This window comes from Aedes aegypti, chromosome 2, assembly GCF_002204515.2.
Source record: "Aedes aegypti strain LVP_AGWG chromosome 2, AaegL5.0 Primary Assembly, whole genome shotgun sequence".
Classification (NCBI taxonomy): domain Eukaryota; kingdom Metazoa; phylum Arthropoda; class Insecta; order Diptera; family Culicidae; genus Aedes; species Aedes aegypti.
In genome coordinates, this window is record NC_035108.1 from 366,474,476 (window position 1) to 366,494,978 (window position 20,503).

General features: G+C 37.7%; 1 protein-coding gene across 1 annotated transcript; it reads left to right on the top strand.

The window, feature by feature from the left end:
- The first annotated feature begins 18,883 nt into the window (after window positions 1–18,883).
- On the top strand, window positions 18,884–20,028 carry LOC5577597 (pupal cuticle protein 36). Its single transcript, XM_001656544.2, has 3 exons — window positions 18,884–19,015; window positions 19,162–19,354; window positions 19,420–20,028. Exons 1-3 carry the CDS (start codon window positions 18,998–19,000, stop codon window positions 19,914–19,916), a joined length of 708 nt encoding a protein of 235 aa, XP_001656594.2. The 5' UTR covers window positions 18,884–18,997; the 3' UTR covers window positions 19,917–20,028.
- Window positions 20,029–20,503: the final 475 nt, after the last annotated feature.

The window sequence follows — 20,503 nt, forward strand, 5'->3', positions numbered from 1 at the left end:
TTTCTTAATTTTTGTGCGTCGTTTTATTAAAATTTTTCCACCAGAACTTGCGTTTGTTATATATTTATCAGCAAAAAATATTATATGACATGATTCTTAGGAAAAATGTCAAATTCGGTGACAAAAATCGTTTTTTTCACTTATTTTCTCTAATTTTGCCAATAACTCGAAAACAGTAGGCTGTGGAATTTTGACGTCTTCGAGAGAGTTGTTTATTTTATCAAAATGAACAACTTTGCCGAACATGCCAAGTCTCTAGAACGTCACAGTAAAAAGTTAGATTGTGACGCCACCTATGCGGACGATTTACGAACTATCCGTTTATGTCAGTAGATGGTCCTCGTTGTTACAAAAAACTTTGCCGAAGACACCAAATACCGGAAACGCTTCGTTACCGAGTTATTAATTTTGTCCCGCCAGATTGCGTCCCTGGCCCATAGTGCAGTGCGGTACACAATTTTCTGCACACCTGAATCGTTTTGCACGTTGACGGAACATAGAAGGTAGGAATTTTCCTTTTTTCGTTCTCTTGGGGTGGATAACGGGTGACCGTTGCCATTTGCGTAATTTCAACGTGAGACAACATGGCGGTCGCTAGTAGCGGCGACCCCGGAGGGTCTGCCGGACGTTATGGACCCAATTAATAGTTTCGGCGAGCTGACATTCCTGCAGCTAACCAGAAATGGTGTTTCATTACCGGTGAACCCGTATATTATTGGGAAGTCAATTGAAGCGTGTATTGGTGGACAGATCGAAAGTTCGAAATCCGAAGCACTGGATACAAAATACACCTTGCAAGTGCGATCACGTTCAAGTAGCCAAACTACTAAAGTTGAATAAGCTCATTGACGGAACTGAAGTGGAAATGATTCCCCATCCGAATCTGATTGCCAGCAGGTGTGTCTTCTCCTGTGTTGACCTGATTCGTATGGAAGAAAAGGATATCTTAGCTGAAATGATCAGGGATAAAGTAATCCGTGTGCAGCGGAAGCGAAGAATGTAAGGTGGTAAGAGAGTGAACACACCCGCTCTAATCTTGACATTCTGCAAAACGATCTATCTAGAGTACATCAAAGTTGGACTGCTACGTGTCCCGACACGTCCATACTTTCCGAATCCTATTCTATATTTCTACAATTGCTTCAGTTATGACCACACACGAATTCGATACCCCGGACCGCAACGGTGTGTTAATTGCTCAATCAACTATCACGGTGAAGAATGTGACGAGAAATCATTTTGCAGGAACTATATGGGAGATCACCAATGTCCGGTGTATCAAAAAGAAGTCGAGGTGATAAAAGTAAAAGTCCGTGACAATGTGTTATTCTCAGAGGCAAGCAGGAGGAAGTTATGCCCCAATAGCGGCACAACACAATGAATTCGAAAAAAAAGCTGAAGGAACTGGAAGCAGCCATGTTGCAAAAAGACAAAGAAATTACCAGGTTACTAGAAGAAAGTAGGAGAAAAGATGAGAAAATTGAGCAAATGATGAATATCATTAAGCAGAATAAACAGTCCTCTAGCCAAGAAAGAATCTGTCACAAAAGTGAGAAAATCGTAAGCCAAGAGAAATCCCAGTATAACAGACAATAACAAGCAACCCAAACCGTCCCTGGCCCAGTAACCCGATCAAGGAATAACTCGCCAGCCATCCAGGAAACAAAGCGCGGACGGTCTTCCAAATACATTTTTGCCAAACCGGCGTCACCAGATCAACGGAGTCCACCTCCGAAAACCAAAATGACCACCCAAGCACCTTCGACCTCACCCAAATGGATTATTCGGGAGAAGAATTGGAGGAATCGGAGACACCCCCTTACCAGCGTCTTGGATAGCACCACTCCCCAACAACGTTTGGACAACTATGATAACCACAGCACGACAAAGGACGATGAAAATCGGTTCGGGAGTAGGGAAAGTGTAGTACCTCTCCCGACGCAAGTACAGCAGGCTGAAAGAGACATCCCGGACGTCATACCTCAACCCGTTGATGACAAATTCACCGCTGTAGCCGATTAAACCTTCGATCACACCACGACACACGATTTTTTCAATACCCGGCAGAATCAAGAGATAGAAAACTCACAGTAATTAGCATCAACGACCATCAGCCCTGTCGTCCTGCTTAGTCGCGCTTAGTCGTCGACTAAGAAGCTTTTCTCAGATATTTTTCTTAACGCCCTTTGGGAAATCAGTTGAAAATTCAAGCTGTGTATCATCGACCTGAATTAATTTAGCTTTGTTGCATGTAGATCAGGTGCAACTAACCGCCCTGTGTAACATCAATCGAAATTGTCAAGCTGCATCAACGCCCTGGAGTAATTTGACCTTGTCTTAATGGGATCAGTTGCATTTAACGCCCTGTAGGATATCATTTAATAATTACAAGCTATATTAGCACCCTGGAGTAGTTAGACTTTATTCTATGTAAATCGAGTGTATATTAATGGTCTGATGACTTCAATTCCTAGTTGTATCAACGCCCTGGAGTATTAAGACTTTACTCTATGTAGATCAGGTGCAACTCAACGCCCTGTATGACATCAATCGATCAAGCTGTATCAACGCCCTGGAATAGTTTGACGTTATTTCACACAGATCTTTGCGAGATCGGGAGCATCTTTACGCTTTGTAGAAAATCCATCAACATTCCCAAGCTGTATAAACGCCCTGGAGTGTTTTGACTTTGCCCAATGTAGATCAGATTCATCTCAACGCTCTGTAGAACATCAATTGAAAATTCTAAGTTTTATCAATGCTGTGCAGTAATTTGACTTTATTCCACGTAGATCAGGTGAATGTTGACGCTCTGTAGAACATCAATTAAAAATTCCTAACTTTGTCAACGCCCTGGAAAAAAATGCTTTATTCCACACAGATCTTTGCGAGATCTATAGCATCTGAACGCTATGTAGAAAATCAATCGAAACTTACGTGTTCCAGGGCGTTGATACACCTTGGAGTAATTTGAGCTTATTCCAGGTATCAGATACAACTTAACGCCTTGTAGGACATTAATTGTATACTCTAAGCTGGATCAACGCCCTGGAATAATTTGACCTTTTCCATGTAGATCAGGTGCATGTGACCGCCCTTTAGGACTTAATTTGATAATTCCAAGCTGTATCAACGCCGTGGAGTAAGAGTCCACAAAGATCTTGGCGAGATCTGAAGCATCTTTACGCCCTATAGCAAATCAATCGATGATTTCTTGCTGTATCAAACCCCTACGGTCATTTGAATTTATCTTATGTAAATAATGCGCACCTTATAGCCCTGTATAACATTAATCGATATTGTCAAGCTGTAACAACGCTCTGCAGTAATTTGATTTCTCCTCAAATAGATGAGCTGTATCTTAACGCCCTGTAGGACATCATTTAATAAATTCATTGCTGTATCAACGCCCTGGAGTAATTTGTTCTTATCCTTTGTCGAATAGGTGCATATGAACGCCCTATAGAACGTCAATTGTAAATTACAGGATGTATCAACACCCAGGAGAAATTTGAATGTATTCCAAATAGATCAGGTGTCTTTGAACGTTCTGTATGAAATTAAAATTGGTCCTACATTAATTAAAATTAGTTATCTATATCAACGCCCTGGAGTAATTAGACTTTATTTCACCTATATCTTTGCAAGATCTGGAGGATCTTAAAACACCTTTGGAAAATCAATTGAAATTTCCATGCTGCTTCAACACACTGAAATTATTTGACCTTGTGTTATGTGGATCAGCTCCATCTGAATGCCCTGATTAAGATTAATTGCAAGTTCTAAGCTGTATCTACGAAAAAATTGAGCTTATCCTATGTAGATAAAGTGCGCCTTAATGCCATAAATGAATTAAAAATTCCAAGCTGTATCGACGCCCTGGAGTAATTTGACCTTATTTCAAGAAGATAAGGTGCATCTTAACGCCCTGAACGATATCAATTGTAAAATACAAGCTTCTAAAACGCTCATGCGTTTTTAAGTGATCTGACATTGTCTTATGTAGATCATTTGCATCTTAACACTCTGTATCAATGTTCTGGAGTATTTTGACTTTATTATATGTAGATCGGCTGCATCTCATCGTCCTGTAGGGCATCAATTAAAAATTTCAAACACGTAGATCATATGCATATCAACGCTCTGTATAGTATTAATGAAAATTGTTAAGCTGTAATTTGATTAATTTGATATTGTCTCAGATAGCTCATCTTAATTCTCTGTAGAAAAATAATTTAAATTCAAAGCTTTATCAACGCCCTGCAGAAATTTGACCCATTGGACACCAATCGAAATTGTCAAGTTGTATAAACACCCTGGAGTAATCAGGAGCAAATTAACGTCCTGTAGAAAATCAATTGAAATTTCCGCGCTGTGCGACCCCTTGTCACCACTGAGTTCTGAAATTCTGATATTCCTTTGGTATATAAATCACTTTTTCACGTGAAAAGATAAATTATGTTGAAATTGCGACATAACTTCAGCATAAAACAATAACGATCGAATCATCTCAAGTTACTCTTGAAGTTTTATGAGATACATGAAATTATGAAGCAGGAAAAAAAATCATTTCATATCTAAAGACAATTAGTTCGTATTCTTGTTTATTTTGGGCCAATAGTTTTAAAGTGTTGAAAATACATTATCAAGTACGCATCAAAAACGGTATTTGCTGAAGTGAGTTTGAAAACCTGATGTAATGAATAATCAACAATTCTCAAATCTACTAATAGATCCAACGCCAAACTACTATAATAAACAATAGCGTAATATTTTGAAATCCTGGGCAATTGTCAATTTTTTTGCACTTTGATATCACCTTAAAGCGACATTTTATTTTAAAATTAAGTAATATATTTGGTTGAAGTTCGAACCTCATGTTGAAGCCAAAAATAAGGTTCAAACTTTCTAGCCGTCCTGCTTTAAGAAACCTTGAGCATTTATTCGTGAATCTGTTCGGCAATTCCACATAAGCCGCATTTTGAGGCATATTTATTTCAACCAATGACATCTCTGACGAAATCGTTTGTTCGGAAATCTCGCCAGTGGGAAGCAAGCATATTAGTGAATCCCTCCAATGCTAGCTAGCAGTTTGAAGAGAAGCTCATTTTTGGATACATTTCAGGTATTTCTTCACGTATCTTTCTTTTCATATATCCTTAAACACAAATCAAACTGAGAAAGTATGTAGCTTTCATATGCAATAAATTTGATCATCTTGAATTTTATCAGAAAAATCTTGAATTTCACCATTAGTGCACCATTCGTTTTAAATTTTGTGGTCACCATCAAAAAGCTAACTAAGGGGTCACCCAAAAATGACACTCATCATTTGAGGGAGGGGGGTGGTCTACGAAAGTGTGACAGTGCATGTATTAGGTATTGGAAAAAGCATGAAAGAGGGGGGTTGGAGGTCCCGAAATATGATGGACGTCATATTTGAAACTTCCCTAAGAAAAAACTGAGTTAGAACAGCTGCAAAAACAAGGTGAGCAATGGTATTAGCCGTTTGAAATGAACGATTTTCTAAATTTATGAAAACAACATATTTCGTACAACAAAGTAGTAAGTATTCAATTGCTGGTTCTTTCCTCGAGTAAACTGTAAAATGGTATTAAATTTTGGGTAAAAAATTTGGTGTACATATTGTATTATGACGCCATCTTGATTTTAAGCAAAAGTATGAGTTATTTGGTATAGTGATACTTATCATGTTGAAATGAAATAAACATTGAGTTTAAGCAAATACTTTCCATTTTGAGAATCTGTGTGAATTTTGATCGTTTGTCCCTGGTTTTGAAGATATTCCAATGTATTTAGATGGATCGACATTATACATATTAGTTCTTATGAGTTTGGAATATATATTAATTTGATACAATTTTCTTGTGAGACTCCCTTATTAACACCTGCGAGTACAACCGCCCTCTGGGCTATAGCAACGCCCTCCTCAAAAGGGGATGACTAAGAAGCTCAAATTTTACGACGACAGGGCTGACGACCATTGGAACCACCGACTTCATCGATGAACACACCGACTATACTAGACAAAGTCAAAGACTATACTAGACAAAATGATCGTATAGTAGTTTCGGGAATGGCTGGCACTTTGGACAAGACGTCCCACAGGTCACTTTTCGTTTTATTCAACCACCATCAGATACCACTGCTTCTAATACTTTTCCAGGCAACATCACAGCACTTCTTTTTCACGGAGAGGGCACGTCGACAGCTCGTCAAAGAAACATTACACAAAACGCTTCCCAAGTGTCGGCTGTTGTCGGTATTGATAGAACTAGTGTAATGGTTTCGGCAGCAGCTGGTACTGTGGAACAAAGCGTCCCACAGGCAAGTTCCAGTTCTCATTTATCGTCAGCAAAGGTTCCAGCGGCCTCCTTTTCTCCCACAGCCAACTCGTCTACACGAAGAACATCGGTATCTTGACCACCTCCGATCGTCACTCCGACAGCAACTTCGAACTCCAGTGGAACTTGCGCGGTCTCATAGCCTGCTTCTTACCGATCTTGAACCCTGTGTCGTGGAGCTTCAAGAAACAAAAGTAGGTCAACACATCATCACTCCAAATCTCATCGGTAGGCAATATACGTTGATGCTCGAATCGAACGCCGTACATCATTGGCAACACGGCGTTGGCTTAGCGATCCGTGAAGGCATACCCTTTGAGCGTGTGTAAATCGACACCAGCCTGCATCTCGTTGCTGCACGCATCCATGCACCGATTCAAGTAACCGCAGTGTCTATTCCGCCGAGCTCAACACAGTGTCAAGCCGCATTGGGTGAGCTGCTTGAACAATTAGAAGGTCCAGTTTTGCTATTGGGAGACTTCAACGTGCATCATCTAGCGTGGGGTCCCACCAATCAAACGCGCTCGGTAGGTTCATCGCCGAGGCGACCCTGGATCAACAGTAAGTAATCCTGAACGACGGCTCCCCAACTCGCGTTGATCCGGCTACGGGTAACACTTCGGCTATCAACGTAACTATATGTTCCGAGAGACTGGCTCATAGGTTCACTTGGCGAATCTTATATGAGACCCATAACAGCGGTCACTTCCCAATAACGGTGTCCATGCCCGGGTGGTCAAACCAGCAGATGAGGAGACGAAAGTGGCTATATGACCAAGCTGATTGGTCATTAAACGAACGTATTACGGCCGAAACAATTTCACCAGATGCCGAGTGGGACGTAAGAGGTTTTACTGATAAGGTAATAGCGGCAGCGACGGAATCCATTCCGCGGACCGAAGTGGTGGTGCGCTGAGGTAAAGGCGGCAATTCGACGACGAAGAAAGTATTTGCGTACCCTTCGGCGACTGCAAAAATCTGATCCAAATCAACCCGAGGCATTGGCGAGCTTCCAGGCCGCAAAAGCAGCAGCACGAAATGCGATTAACCAAGCTAAGCAGCAATCATGGGAAACTTTGTAGAGATAATCTCACCGAGTAGCACGACGACTGAACTGTCGCGTACGGTGAACACACTACGTGACAACCGGCAACAACGTCCTGTTACTCTCAAGCGAGCAGGCAGTTTCACGGACAATCCCGAAGAAGTAGCGGAAGAATTGGCAACCCTCTACACTACAGCGAAAGATCGGATACATCAAGCTATCATCCAACGTTCCAGATGGCGAACTGTGGGCTCTCGGCAAATGGCGAGGTGCCTCTACAGGAGACGATTTGATAGGGTACCCGCTGCTTTAACGTCTCACTCTGGCCGTGAACTACTGAATAATACCTGGCGAAATGGCGAGTTACCCGCCATCGTCCCCATCCCGAAACCGAATTGCCAGGATTTCGGACCAGCTACTTTCCGACCAATCTTGCTCATCAGTTACATGGCGAAGGTATTCGAGCGGATTATCAACCGCCGCACACTGGGGCAGAATCGAAAAAAACGCGGAAACAGCCTGTAGTTCTTCGGAATGAAGAGATAGACGTTTGATGTCTTCTGTGAAAATGATCCTTTCGATGGGGCCGATGTTTTGAGATGAAGTCTTATTTTTTAGTGTTATTCGCATAAATGACCCATATGCCATTTCGGTCAAATGGCAGTTTAGGTGTATGGTTTCTTCGGCAAAGTTGATCGTTATTTTATGCAAAAAATAATTGCTGAAGACGTCAAATTTCCAAGGCCTACTATTTTTGAATAATTGGCATTTTTCATAAAAATGTGCTTAAAATCGAAATTTTTGAGTTTTGCTTGTAATTTGTCAATTAAAATACCATATATCACCTACGATGGGGCCCAGATAGCCGTAGCGGTAAACGCGCAGCTATTCAGCAAGACCAAGCTGAGGGTCGTGGGTTCGAATCCCACCGGTCGAGGATCTTTTCGGGTTGGAAATTTTCTCGACATCCCAGGGCATAGAGTATCATCGTACCTGCCACACGATATACACATGCAAAAATGGTCAATTGGCATAGAAAGCTCTCAGTTAATAACTGTGGAAGTGCTCATAAGAACACTAAGCTGAGAAGCAGGCTTTGTCCCAGTTGGGACGTAACGCCAGAAAGAATAAGAAGATATCACCTACGATTATCTCAATTATTAACATAAAGTAGGTCAGCTCAGTATGGGAGAAAAATAAAGTTGTATGTTTCCACGGGGCACCCCCAGGATTATTTCTTGGGGTTAGACGAAGCCTTTCTGAAAAATTCAGCTCATTTGGTCGTTCCATGAGCTGGCGCATTTGAATTGAAGTTAATATGGGATTTTCAGCTCAAACATATGAGCAACAGCACATCATGTACCGTTTGGTTCAGGAAAATTGATGATCACGTTCAATTGGACCCAGAATATCAAAAACACTACTTGAAGTAATAGCGAAGAATATTGTAGAAGATTGTACCATGATCAAAATTAATAAAGTTGGTGTTTTAACTATCTGAAGCATATCATGCAATACTGCTTGTATTTCTTCAACATAGCTTGGAGGTAGCCACTAAGCGCATCATAGCCACCTATGACGCTGGGCGAGCTGAGGCACATGTCGCATGCACATAAGTGACTGTGCGGGAGTGCTAATCTAAGCCTAACTTTCAACAACTGAAAAAGTAATGAAAATGAGATTAAATCCAGATACAACCTTCTACAATTATGTTCATTAAGGTATCAACTAGTGTATTTGTCATTCTGGGCTTATTTGAACGCGAACAATTAGTATACGGAACGACACAGTGACATAGGATCAATTTTCAATATATTTGAGACGAATATCCCATACAAACTTCCAATCGAATGCGCCTGCTGGTGAAGCAATCAATTGAGTTGAAATTTTGGGAGAGCGTTTTTCTTACCCTAAGGCTCATATCTAGGGAGTGCCCCGTTGAGTTTTACAACTTTTTTGTTTAAGGGCCAGTCTACTATATAGGGTATTGTGAGTAGGTGTAAATTATATATACATGTGAGTAAACATTTTTTCAGACTTTCTTTTGACCGTCAGGCTAAAGCAGGATAAAAGTGGCTTTCTCTGCATTTCATAGTATAAGTTTCAAACCATTGGAGGTGCAAGTTTCAGACTGCGGAAATGTGCGCAACCTAATGATTTTTAGTGTCAAAAAGGAGCAAAATTTCATATAAATCTTTCAATAACTCGAAAAGTATGAGAGATAAAAATATGCTCTTTTCGAGAAAATTATGCGTTTTTGAAAGTAACAAACAACACTAGAACAAATGAAAATTTTACAAAATCATCCAACCAAGTTATTGTGAAAAAAGTGATTTTTAGGGGTGTTCTACGAAAAACTCCACAAATGTACATGAAAAACAAAAGATATACATATGGTGTCTTCAGCAAAGTTGTTTCTTTGTATATTGCCTACAACTTTCCCGAATAAACTTTATTTTTAAATTCATAAATACGAAAAATAAAATTCCGTTCTCACTTTTTGGTGGATTAATCACCAAATTGACACTTTCATAAAATAGCGATTATTTTGTGGAAAAACTTTCCCGAAGACACTAAAGTACAAAAATCATGTTTTCAAGGTCAAAACAATTTCGATCATGTTTTTTCAGGAACGGCTACAGTGAGCTATGGCGGCAGAGTTCATTTGATTTGAAACAATTAGAATGGATACTCATAGTATGAATAGGGAGTCCAAATTACCTGCTACGATATCGGCAACGAATTTTCCTTGGGTAGATACATTCGAAATTACAAGATTCGAATGGCTACCCGACAGATTAAAATTAGTTTGTGAATGAGCGTATTTATAATCTTCCTGATGGTTATGATTCTTGATCAAGCGTTCGTCAACTGAGAAATGAGCCTTGTTCGATACTCTATTGGGGAAATTCCGGAAACGACCGATATCGTAACGGACATTACTGTTCATCTGCCTGGCACGAGCCTCGACGACTCGCCTACGCGAAGAGCATGCCCAAAAATATGACTTATGATTGCCCCCGCAATTCGAGCATATAAACTTAGTGGTATCTTCCTTCACTGGACAGACGTCCTTAGCGTGAGAAGAACCACCGCAAAACATGCATTTAGCAACCATGCGGCAATTTTTTGTACCATGACCCCACTTTTGGCACCGACGGCATTGAGTGGGGTTCTGCTAATTTCCTTCAGGTTTCTGAAAATTTCCCCATGGCACACGGACATCGAACATAAGTCTAGCTTTCTCTAAAGCTTTAATATTATTTAATATTATTTCGATCTTTTTTGTTAAAGTGAACTAAATAATATTCTCGAGAAAGCCTTTTATAAACAATGCCAGATTGGGTTATCTTTTTCATAATGATTACTTGGACTGGAGAAAATCCAAGTAAATCATTTATTCCTTTTTTGATCTCTTCAGGTGACTTATAGTCACTTGAGAGACCTTTCAAAACAACTTTGAACAAACGTTCAATTTTGTCGTCATAAGCAAAAAATTTGTGCTTCTTCTCTTCAAGATGTTTGAGAAGAAGTTCGCGATTTTTAAGAGTTTCCGGCAAAACGAGACAGTCTCCTTTCTTTGCGATTTGGAAGAAGACCTTGATTCCCCTAATGGAGTTCAAGATCTCCTTCATAAATCCCCAAAATTAGGAACAACTGACCACGATAGGCGGCACTCTTTGCTTCTTCACTTGAATCAAAGAGCCTGGACTAGAGGCTGCTTCGATTTGGTGTTCGGAAAAATTGTCTAGAGCATCGCACTCATTATGATGCATTTATAAACATTATCCATTTCACCCTTGGAAGAAGGTTCGCATTCCGGAGAAAGGTCTTTTCTTCCATTCTTGCCACGTTTAGTGACAGTTTTAAATCCCACTTTTTGGAAGGAAGTTGTGAATTCAGAGATTAACCCTTCCTGTTGTTTGTTGTTGCAACCATGTTTAGGGAATAATCGAAAGAAGACGTGACCTTCGAGAGGTTTTTTCCCAAGACGGTGTCCAAGCTTTCGCCAACGGGTCCAATGAAAAATTGAAAGCACGATTCCAAACAAGGATCGTAAAGGGATCAATAGTAGAAAAAATAGAACTGAAAAGTACTGTTTTAGTAGCAAAGGAAAGTATCGTTTATAATTTTAGCACTGAAATGTACTGTTATATTGCTCTAGGTAGTTTTTAAAAAAGTTTCAAGAGCAGAGAGAATTCGTGTACGCACAGCTCGAAGGTACGATGCGCACTGCTCTTGAAACTTTAACTTATTCCATTGTTCAAGCAATCAACATTGCAATACTAAAATCACTCGACAGCACGAGCACTCGACACTGAAAAAGTCTGTAGGTCGCAGACGAAATAGACCTATCTGTCAAGATAAGCATCTCATTAGAGTTTAAAGGTATTTGCTCGCCTTACTAGTGATTTTAGTATTTTATTTTTTGCAAAAAGTGAAGAGTTAAAACCCAATTAGTAAGGACTGTTAATTTTATAAAGTGGACACCTTCTTTATGCTATATCATTTTTATTTGTTGATGAAATCGTAAACGGTTTTCTGTGTATCGTTCAACTATTATTCTACAATGTTATGAAAATACAGAAACTTACAAAATGCTTTCGGTTGAAGAACTAAATAGTTTTTGCAAAAACTCCTAAGAAAAACTGTTCGTCAAGTTTAAGCATTATTTTTCGCATGAAAAAAATCCTAAATTTATTGAACAAATTGTATGTTGGTATCCTTTACTATTCAACTTAAGGTAGAGCTTTTAAAAACATCAATAATATTCCATCAGTTCCTGACGCTGAGTCACTTTAGTGATCTATTCCTTATGGTAAAATTTGCTGATACATCATCTTTTTACTACCAGCAAAAAAGTAAAGTAATAAGCGTATTCAAAACTGGTTTAGATTACAAAAGAAACTATATATGTATAAAAAAAAGCAAAATCTTGAGTTTTAACCGCATTCTTGGGTACCAAATTTACTCTTTATGGTCGTTTTATTGAAAAATCCCATACTTTTAAAATTATATACGCATGTTTATCGATCTAGAGCAAACTGTAAGCGTTTTTCTCAAAATATTTTGATAGGTAGTCTCAGAATAACACATTCTGAAAATAATACATGCAAAATAAATTTGATTTAAATCAAGCAGTGTTCCCAATCTTGATGATTGTCATTGTGCTTTGAGTGGTCTTCTGAAAATAAATTATTTGTTTTTCTATTGATGTGATATAAAGATGTGATATAAAGCCACCACCAGTGCAGGACTTGCCATGTCGTACGGTTCCTCTTAATAGCAAGATCAAGGTGCTGGACTATAAAATACTCTCTAATCGGTTGTATGAAGGGCCAAAATGGAGTGTGGACCCATAAGTACTTAGACCTATGCGCAATCCACTTCAGGGGTAGAGAATCTCCTTCCAACCGACTGATCATATTATATGATTCAGCAACTCGCTATACATATTAAGATTTCCGTCTGGTGGTTTGTAACAAGGTATTGCCTATAGGGTGCGTCGAATAATTGCAGACTGTTGGAAGTCATCATCAATTATGTTCAAAATCCAAGAATTTTGGCCATAGCAGCGATCACCTCCTTGACTTGGGCCTGGTTTCCACGAATCCCTCATCCAGTCTGCAATTAGTCTGATACCCTCCCTCTCTACCCCCCCTATGTTAAGTATGTTAAACAATTCAAATTATATTGAATATAATCAATATCTTACCTTAATAATCCGACCACCAGTACCTTGCGTCAAAATTTGAGCCAGCATCACCATTTATTCAACCTGTGAAATACACTTAAACTAGCCTATTGTATTTCCTATCTGATCCTTATATTTGTTTTCTCATTGATTATAAATTGATCTTTACGAGTATCTAAAAAAACCGATTCTTACCGGTAAATCCTAACTTGTCGATACTTTATTGACCAACTATTTCATTCTAGTAACATTATTCCTTCCTTTTTTCCTCCATGTGAACTTGTTTCTCTATAACATCCTCCTATTAATATATATTTATTTATTTATCCACTCACTATTTTTTCCCTTTACCCTCTCATTCTGTCTATCTTACGTCATCATCTAAAAAACGAATTTCAATTCAATCAGTATTTAATTATAATAATGTGTAACAAACAATGTTTAATTATGAGATAATTTCTTAAAATTAATTTGAAAATAACATTTTCATAAGTTGTTGAATGTCTAAATGCTCTAATATCTTGTGAGTATTTCAGATCGATTCGTTACGCATAAAAATGGTATATACACTGGATACACTATTATAGGTAAACCACTATTACGATCCGTTTCAATTTGAAGAGCATGGAGTAGCGTAACTAATAAGCGTGACAGTGTGCCATGTGGACATGTGTTGATTGAATTATTTTTCGTGAATTTTCTGTAAATGTTGTTCTTGTAAATAATTTAATAAATAAATATATAATAAATAAGTAAATAAATAAGAAAGTAAATAGATTAATATATATATATATATAAATAAATAATAAATAAATAAATAATTCAAATTATTATTTGACTAATGAAAAGTGAAAAAACTGTTAAATATATGAATCATTTCATAGTTCACATACATTATCTTCTCAATATGTCATTCTTTTTCCGGCTGGGGCTGGGGACGGACCTTGTGTAGTGGTTAGATCACACGCCTCTCACGCCAAGGACCTGGGATCGAATCCCATCCCCTACATAGTCACTTTTGACGTAACAAGTTATAGTGACGACTTCCTTCGGAAGGGAAGTAAAGCTGTTGGTCCCTAGATGAACTAGCCCAGGGCTAAAAATCTCGTTAATAAAGTTAGAAAAAAAAAATCCGGCTAAATCATTTTATAAGTGTTAGGTACTTAGATTTGTTTTTTTTTTAACATTTGTTATCCCATTGCGTATTCTGTACTGTAATATTCATCTCTTTTATTCTTTCTAGCTTTAACTATCTTCACCATCTGAATTTTCACTTTCTTCCTGTTTGTAGATTTCTTCCGCTTTTTGTTTCAATTTATGTTTGTCATTAGCCAGGGTTTTCCATTCTTCTTTACTTATGTTTCTATATCTGTCTAGATCCTGCTTCAAGGAATCTTTCCATGTATAACTTGGCCTGCCCTCTTTTTTCTTGTTGAATTTGAATCTATATGCCATTTTCAAGGGATGATTTTGTGGTCTTCTTTTAATGTGGCCATAATAACTTATTCTCCCTACTCTTATTTTTCTATTTATTGTTTTACCATTTAATTCTTTTCTGATATTCAATTTATTATCATTTTCTTTTGTACAATGATGCCAAATACTCTTGACGATTATTTTCTCATATTTTGCTAATTGTTTTCTGCTCCTTTTTGTAAGCGTTGATACTTTTGTGCCATACAATATTGCTGGTGCGATCACTGTATTATAAATTAATTTGCCTATGTTCCAAGAAGGTTTAAATTGTTTACAAAATTTGATACTTTTGATGCTTTCGCAGTATTAATACACCTTTGTTTCACTGTAGCAGGTCTATTTAAGTTTTCAGTCAAAGTTATTCCTAGATATTTCAAAGTTTTACACGTTTTGTATGATTTATTATTTAGCAAAATTGAACTTGGAATATCTCCCATTTTATTGGGGGCTCTTATTATAACATGACTTTTTTCTTCATTGATTTCTAAACCTACTGTTGGTAAACATTCTTCCAAGGCTTTCACAATTTTTTCTAGCTCCTTTCGGCTCCTAGCAATTATGAGAACGTCATCTGCAAAAACTAAAATCAAAGGTAGATCTAATAATTCTATTTCCATCAATTTTAGTTCAGGAACCTTTTCAACCACTGCTTTTAATATGTTCTGCATAACTAAATTGGATAAAAATGGGGACAATGGACACCCTTGCTTAATTCCTTTTCCTCTATTAATTTCCTCTGACCATTGGTTTTGCCATTTTACCCTAGTTCTATCTTCATTTAGGCATAATAAAACTCTATCAATAATATGTGTAGGAACATTCAATTCTAATAGTACTTCTTTCATATTCTCTAACTTGACATTATCGAACGCCTTTCTGATATCTAAAGACGCAATATATAATTGCTCTCCTCCATTCCAGTACTCTTCCATTATTCTACGCGTAATGAAAATATGGTCATCTGTTGATCTCCCTTCAGTAAACGCTGCTTGATGAAGCCCTGGGTCTCCCGTGAATTCTTTTAGTCGGTTTTTAACCCATTTCGCATACGGCTTGTAAATCACATTGCAAAGACTAATTCTTCTAAAATCTTCTACTTTTCTAGGATAACTAACCTTGGGAATTGGAATTTGAGTTGTACAAGAAAGGTCCTTAGGCATAACATTGTCTATCCACATTCTTTGCCATATCAAAACCAAATCATTAAAAGTTTTCTCATCAGCATACTTTATCATTTCCATTCGAATCCCATCTGGTCCTGCTGATTTACCATTGCACGAATTGAAAATGATCGAAGACATTTCCTCCTTTGATGGAGGCTCGGTCAAAGGACAGGTATCGTTCTTCTCTAAGAAAGTGACATTAGGCCCTTCACTCTGTTTTAAAACTTCATTCCATAACCTAGTTGGAATATATGCATTCTTCCTAGACCTTTTTTTCATAAATTTTTTCAAAAATATGTATGACTTCCTAATTCTTACTCCTACATCAAAGTCCTTCAAATTTCTATAAAACTCCTTGATAGTTTTTTCTATGTGCTCTTTTTCTGCTATTTTAAACTCTTCCTTCCTATTCAGTACCTTCCATTTATAAGGCAACATATCAGGATGTTTTTTCCATAATTTCAAGGCCTTGTTCAATCTTCCTAAAGCTTTTTTCCTTTTAGGGGTTAAAGGCGCCTTCGATGTTTCCAATGCTTTATCTGATGAACTTTTCAATTTTTCTATTACTTCCTTATGAAGCTTATGTATATCTTTCCTCACTTCTCTAACCTCATCATTATCGTATTGTGTTAGAGCGTCACAATATTTTTTCTTTACCACATCATATTTTAGTGCTGAATAATCCAACTTTTTCTTAAACTTCTTCCTATTTCTTTTGATAGTGTTATTCTCAAAAGTTAATCCAACCATCAATAATTTATGATCAGTATTTAAACTTGTCCAAAACCCTCGCACATATCTTACTCTTAGGTCGCTATCTTTGGGTAATAGTACATGGTCTATTTGGCTTTCCTTCTTTCCTATCCTCCATGTAACATTCGTATTCACACCAATTTTTTAAGAAATATTAATAAGTTTATGCAATTTTAGAAACATGATAAATTCTTCTCCATTCTCATTGCTTGTGTCAAATCCTAACTTATCTCCAACAATTTGACTATCCTCCTCATCTACATCACCACGACCAATTTGGGCATTAAAATCTCCTAGAATTAGTGTTTTATTTCTAATATGATCCTTTCCGATTACTGTACCCAGTTCTGCTAAGAAATTGTATGCTGCTTTATTTGGTCCATGAATGTTTACCAAAAGGAATTTCCAACAATCATTAATAATAATTTCTGCCGACATAATCGATGAGCTTTTCATTCTTACATCCCCCAACGAAATCTCCTCATTTTTCCTAATCATTAGTGCTAGACCCCTAGTTTTATTTGGCCTGTTCAAAGGTGCTATCCAATAAATTATTTGTTTTTCTATTGTGCTTAAAATATGACGTGGGGACTAAATCAGCTACTCTTTGAAGGCGTAAGTTATTTTTATTATAAATACTATATTATTACTTCCGTCTGGACGTACTTTAAACCTCAAAATTCTACTCATATCAGTTCCATTTATTTTTCTTTTAAAAAAATTGATAAAAAATGATTTTATGATATCTGCAAAATTGCTTCTCCAAAAATAACTTGATATTTTTTAGCAAGCTTCTAATTGATGATGCTTTCTAAGTACAACCATTTTTTGAAAATAAAAAATATAAATTGTCGAATTTTCCTGCCGATTTTTAATAATCCTTGGTTTTGATAACCTCCAAAAATCGACCGTTCTAAACGTTGTGCCTTATTAGTGTGAAATCATATTATTTTGGTAACTTTTTTATTACCACAGCATTATACAATATTAGTCGAACGATGTACAGAAAACCGATTTCGATTTCATTGATAAATTAAAAATATATTGCATGTCCAAAGTGTCCACTTTATAAAATGAACAGTCCTTAGTTTTAAGCATATTATTTTAATCCCTTCCCTAAATTTAATGAAAAAGTGTAAAGAAATCAACTTACCTGCAAACAATTCTGAATTGCTACGGCAAATGCTTAACTTTGTTTCACCAAATAAGGATGATAGTGTTGTCTAACACAGAATAACTTTCTTTTCTTCTTGGCATAACGTTCTCTGGTACAACGCCTGCTTCTAAGCTTAGTTTTAAATGAGCACTTCCACAGTTATTAACTGAGAGCCTTTCCTTGCCTTTCCTTTTGTCATCGTAGCTGTCACACGATATACGAATGCGAAAAAAGTAAACTTTCTTGTTTCGCATTCGTATATCGTGTGGCAGCTACGATGATACTTTATGCCCAGGGAAGTCAAGGAAATTTCCATTACGAAAAGATCCTTGACCGACTGGGAACCGAACCCAGACACCTTCAGCTTGGCTTTGCTTTGTAGCCGCGGACTAGAACCACTCGGCTTAGGATGGCCCCAGTGAACAGAACACCTAGATATAATAAATGAATGTAATGTGAAATATATTACTTATAAAGGAAACAAAAATATTTTATTATATTAAATTAATTAAATTAAATTAATTATTAATTTATAAATTGACAAATTTTAATAACAACAACGCAAATAATTCGTTTTGACATTTTGTCGGAAATTAGCCAGGAATCTTTTCAAGAAATCCTTCACAAATTTCATAAGTTTTAGCAAGACAATATTTAAGATATTTGAAAAAATAGAAAATATTGAAGATTTGTTATATATTTGTAGAGATATATAGCCGAAATAAAGACAGACAAAGGAAGCGAAAAATGCACTAGTTCAGAAACATTTTCTATTTCGAATCAATCAAATGAAACGCTCGGAAGATTCCATAACGACAATGGCAAACGAAATGGAAGCGACCTTGCCATTGAAACGGCATCCTCCTCTGTCCGGTTGTTGAGCAAAAAAACTGATGCATCTACCTCTAACGTTTCAACACACTCTTATCCGCTTTAGGCATATTTTCCCCAACAGTAAAAGTAGACCTCGTCTTCCTAGTGGTGAATGGGCTGTTCGGTTAAATTATGCATATGTCTCGTGTATCTAGTTCTCCGAGTGACTTTGATAGTCGTTTATCATCAAGCGAAAGGCTGAGTTAAGCATCCTTCCGAAATGTTTCTTGCTTGGCAAGTATTTGACCGAAGGAAGCGGTTTGCCAAGCTTACTTTTGCCAATTCTATCGCTAGAGGGAAAGGAGGCCTCAAAGTAGGTGGCAGCCGATAATGGGATATATAAACTAGAACATACTCGGAATAGATCACAGCGTCTCGCCGACTGTGAAAGTAGATAGATCCCAGCGAAAAACAAAGAGTGCATTCAAGAATTAACGAAACATTTGGAAGGCCTACCGTGAAGTGTTCAGAATGAAGTGTTTGATTGTGGTAAGAAAAGTTATTAATGGACTGTCATTGATACACAAGAACTGTAGAACTGGCCAGAAAAGCCATCGAGTGAAGTGTTTGAAAATGGACTGTCTATTTTGAAAAAGTGATACTGATAGTGAATCTCTTCCGTTACATCTTTGTAGTTTTCGTTGTTAACATTGGGCTGTGCCGTGGCGCAGGATTTCAACGATGGACGCTATTATCCGGAACTGCTGAGGGGCAAGTTTGATGACGGACAATATCGACCGGACAATGGCGGAGCTTATCGTCCAGGAAGCGCTGGTGGCTTCGTGCAGAGAGGATCTGGTGGTTCCGGAAATCGACGAGGATCCAGTGGTAAACTTCATAATTGGAAATGTATATCAGTAACGAACCACTTCAATTCATTTTTACTCTGACAGGTTTCAGTTCTGCCAACTCCGCCAATCGCTTTGGCTCATCCAACGGCAACAGATTTGTAAACAGCGCTCAAGACAAATTTGTGCCAGTATTTGCTCAGGCACCCGTACCAGTATTTGCCCCGGTATCGTCTGGTTTTGGCGCCAGCAGCAATAACCGAGGATTTGGTAACTCCGGAGGATCAAGTGCATCTCGTGGCAGCCAGGAAGGTGTCAAGGAAGATACCCGTGAATTGAACGAAGATGGTTACTTCTATCGGTTTTTGACCGAGAACAATATTGAAGTCGCTCAAACCGGGCGCATCGAGAACCGTGGTACCGAAAGCGAGGTTCTGCGCGCTAAAGGATTCTACGAATTTGTTGGAGATGATGGCGCACGTTACCGAGTGGACTACATTGCCGATGAAAATGGATTCCAGCCTTCGGGTGAACACCTGCCAACACCGCCTCCAATCCCAGAGGAAATCGTTCGTTCTTTGCAACTTCTGAGTCAGGGATAAATTCCCAGAAATGTGTAGTGTGTAAAGATGTAGTTATAGGATAATGAATGATCGAGTATACCATACGCTGTGGAGTTTACTATAGGAAATATATGTTGATTTTATTTCAAAATCTGAAATCACAGTTTATGTCTCATTTTATTTCTCGCACTATATCTCGGGAATCTCTACCGGTATTGGAAAAAACTTAATTTATGATATCTCATGTTCATGCAAGGATTTCATAATTATTACAGAATAATTTTGATTCAGAACGACGGAAATATTGCTTGACGACTGGATGTTGCATCTATGAAACGTGGTGTTTTCGGCCAAAAACACCACGTTTCATATTTCATTCAGAACGTTCCTTATCTGTGATATCAGTCTGTGTTAGTTTAATAATTCATAAACACTTCAAATCTACAATAGACCGAAATATTGAAAATACAGCAGGTTTAATATAGTCAAATGGAGTAAAAAACACACAAATATAATAATGAATACAAAATTAATAATAGAACATCAAAGTTCTTGACAAACTATAGATAATTGCAGATAAGGCCCAACCTTAAGACATGGTAAGTAAGACAGTTCCAAAGCTTAAA

What these genes read in the sequence shown, in the direction of transcription:
- LOC5577597 (XM_001656544.2), top strand. An exon ending in AAATCGACGAGGATCCAGTG is followed by an intron (nt 19,355 to 19,419) that starts GTAAACTTCATA and finishes TTACTCTGACAG; the next exon opens with GTTTCAGTTCTGCCAACTCC.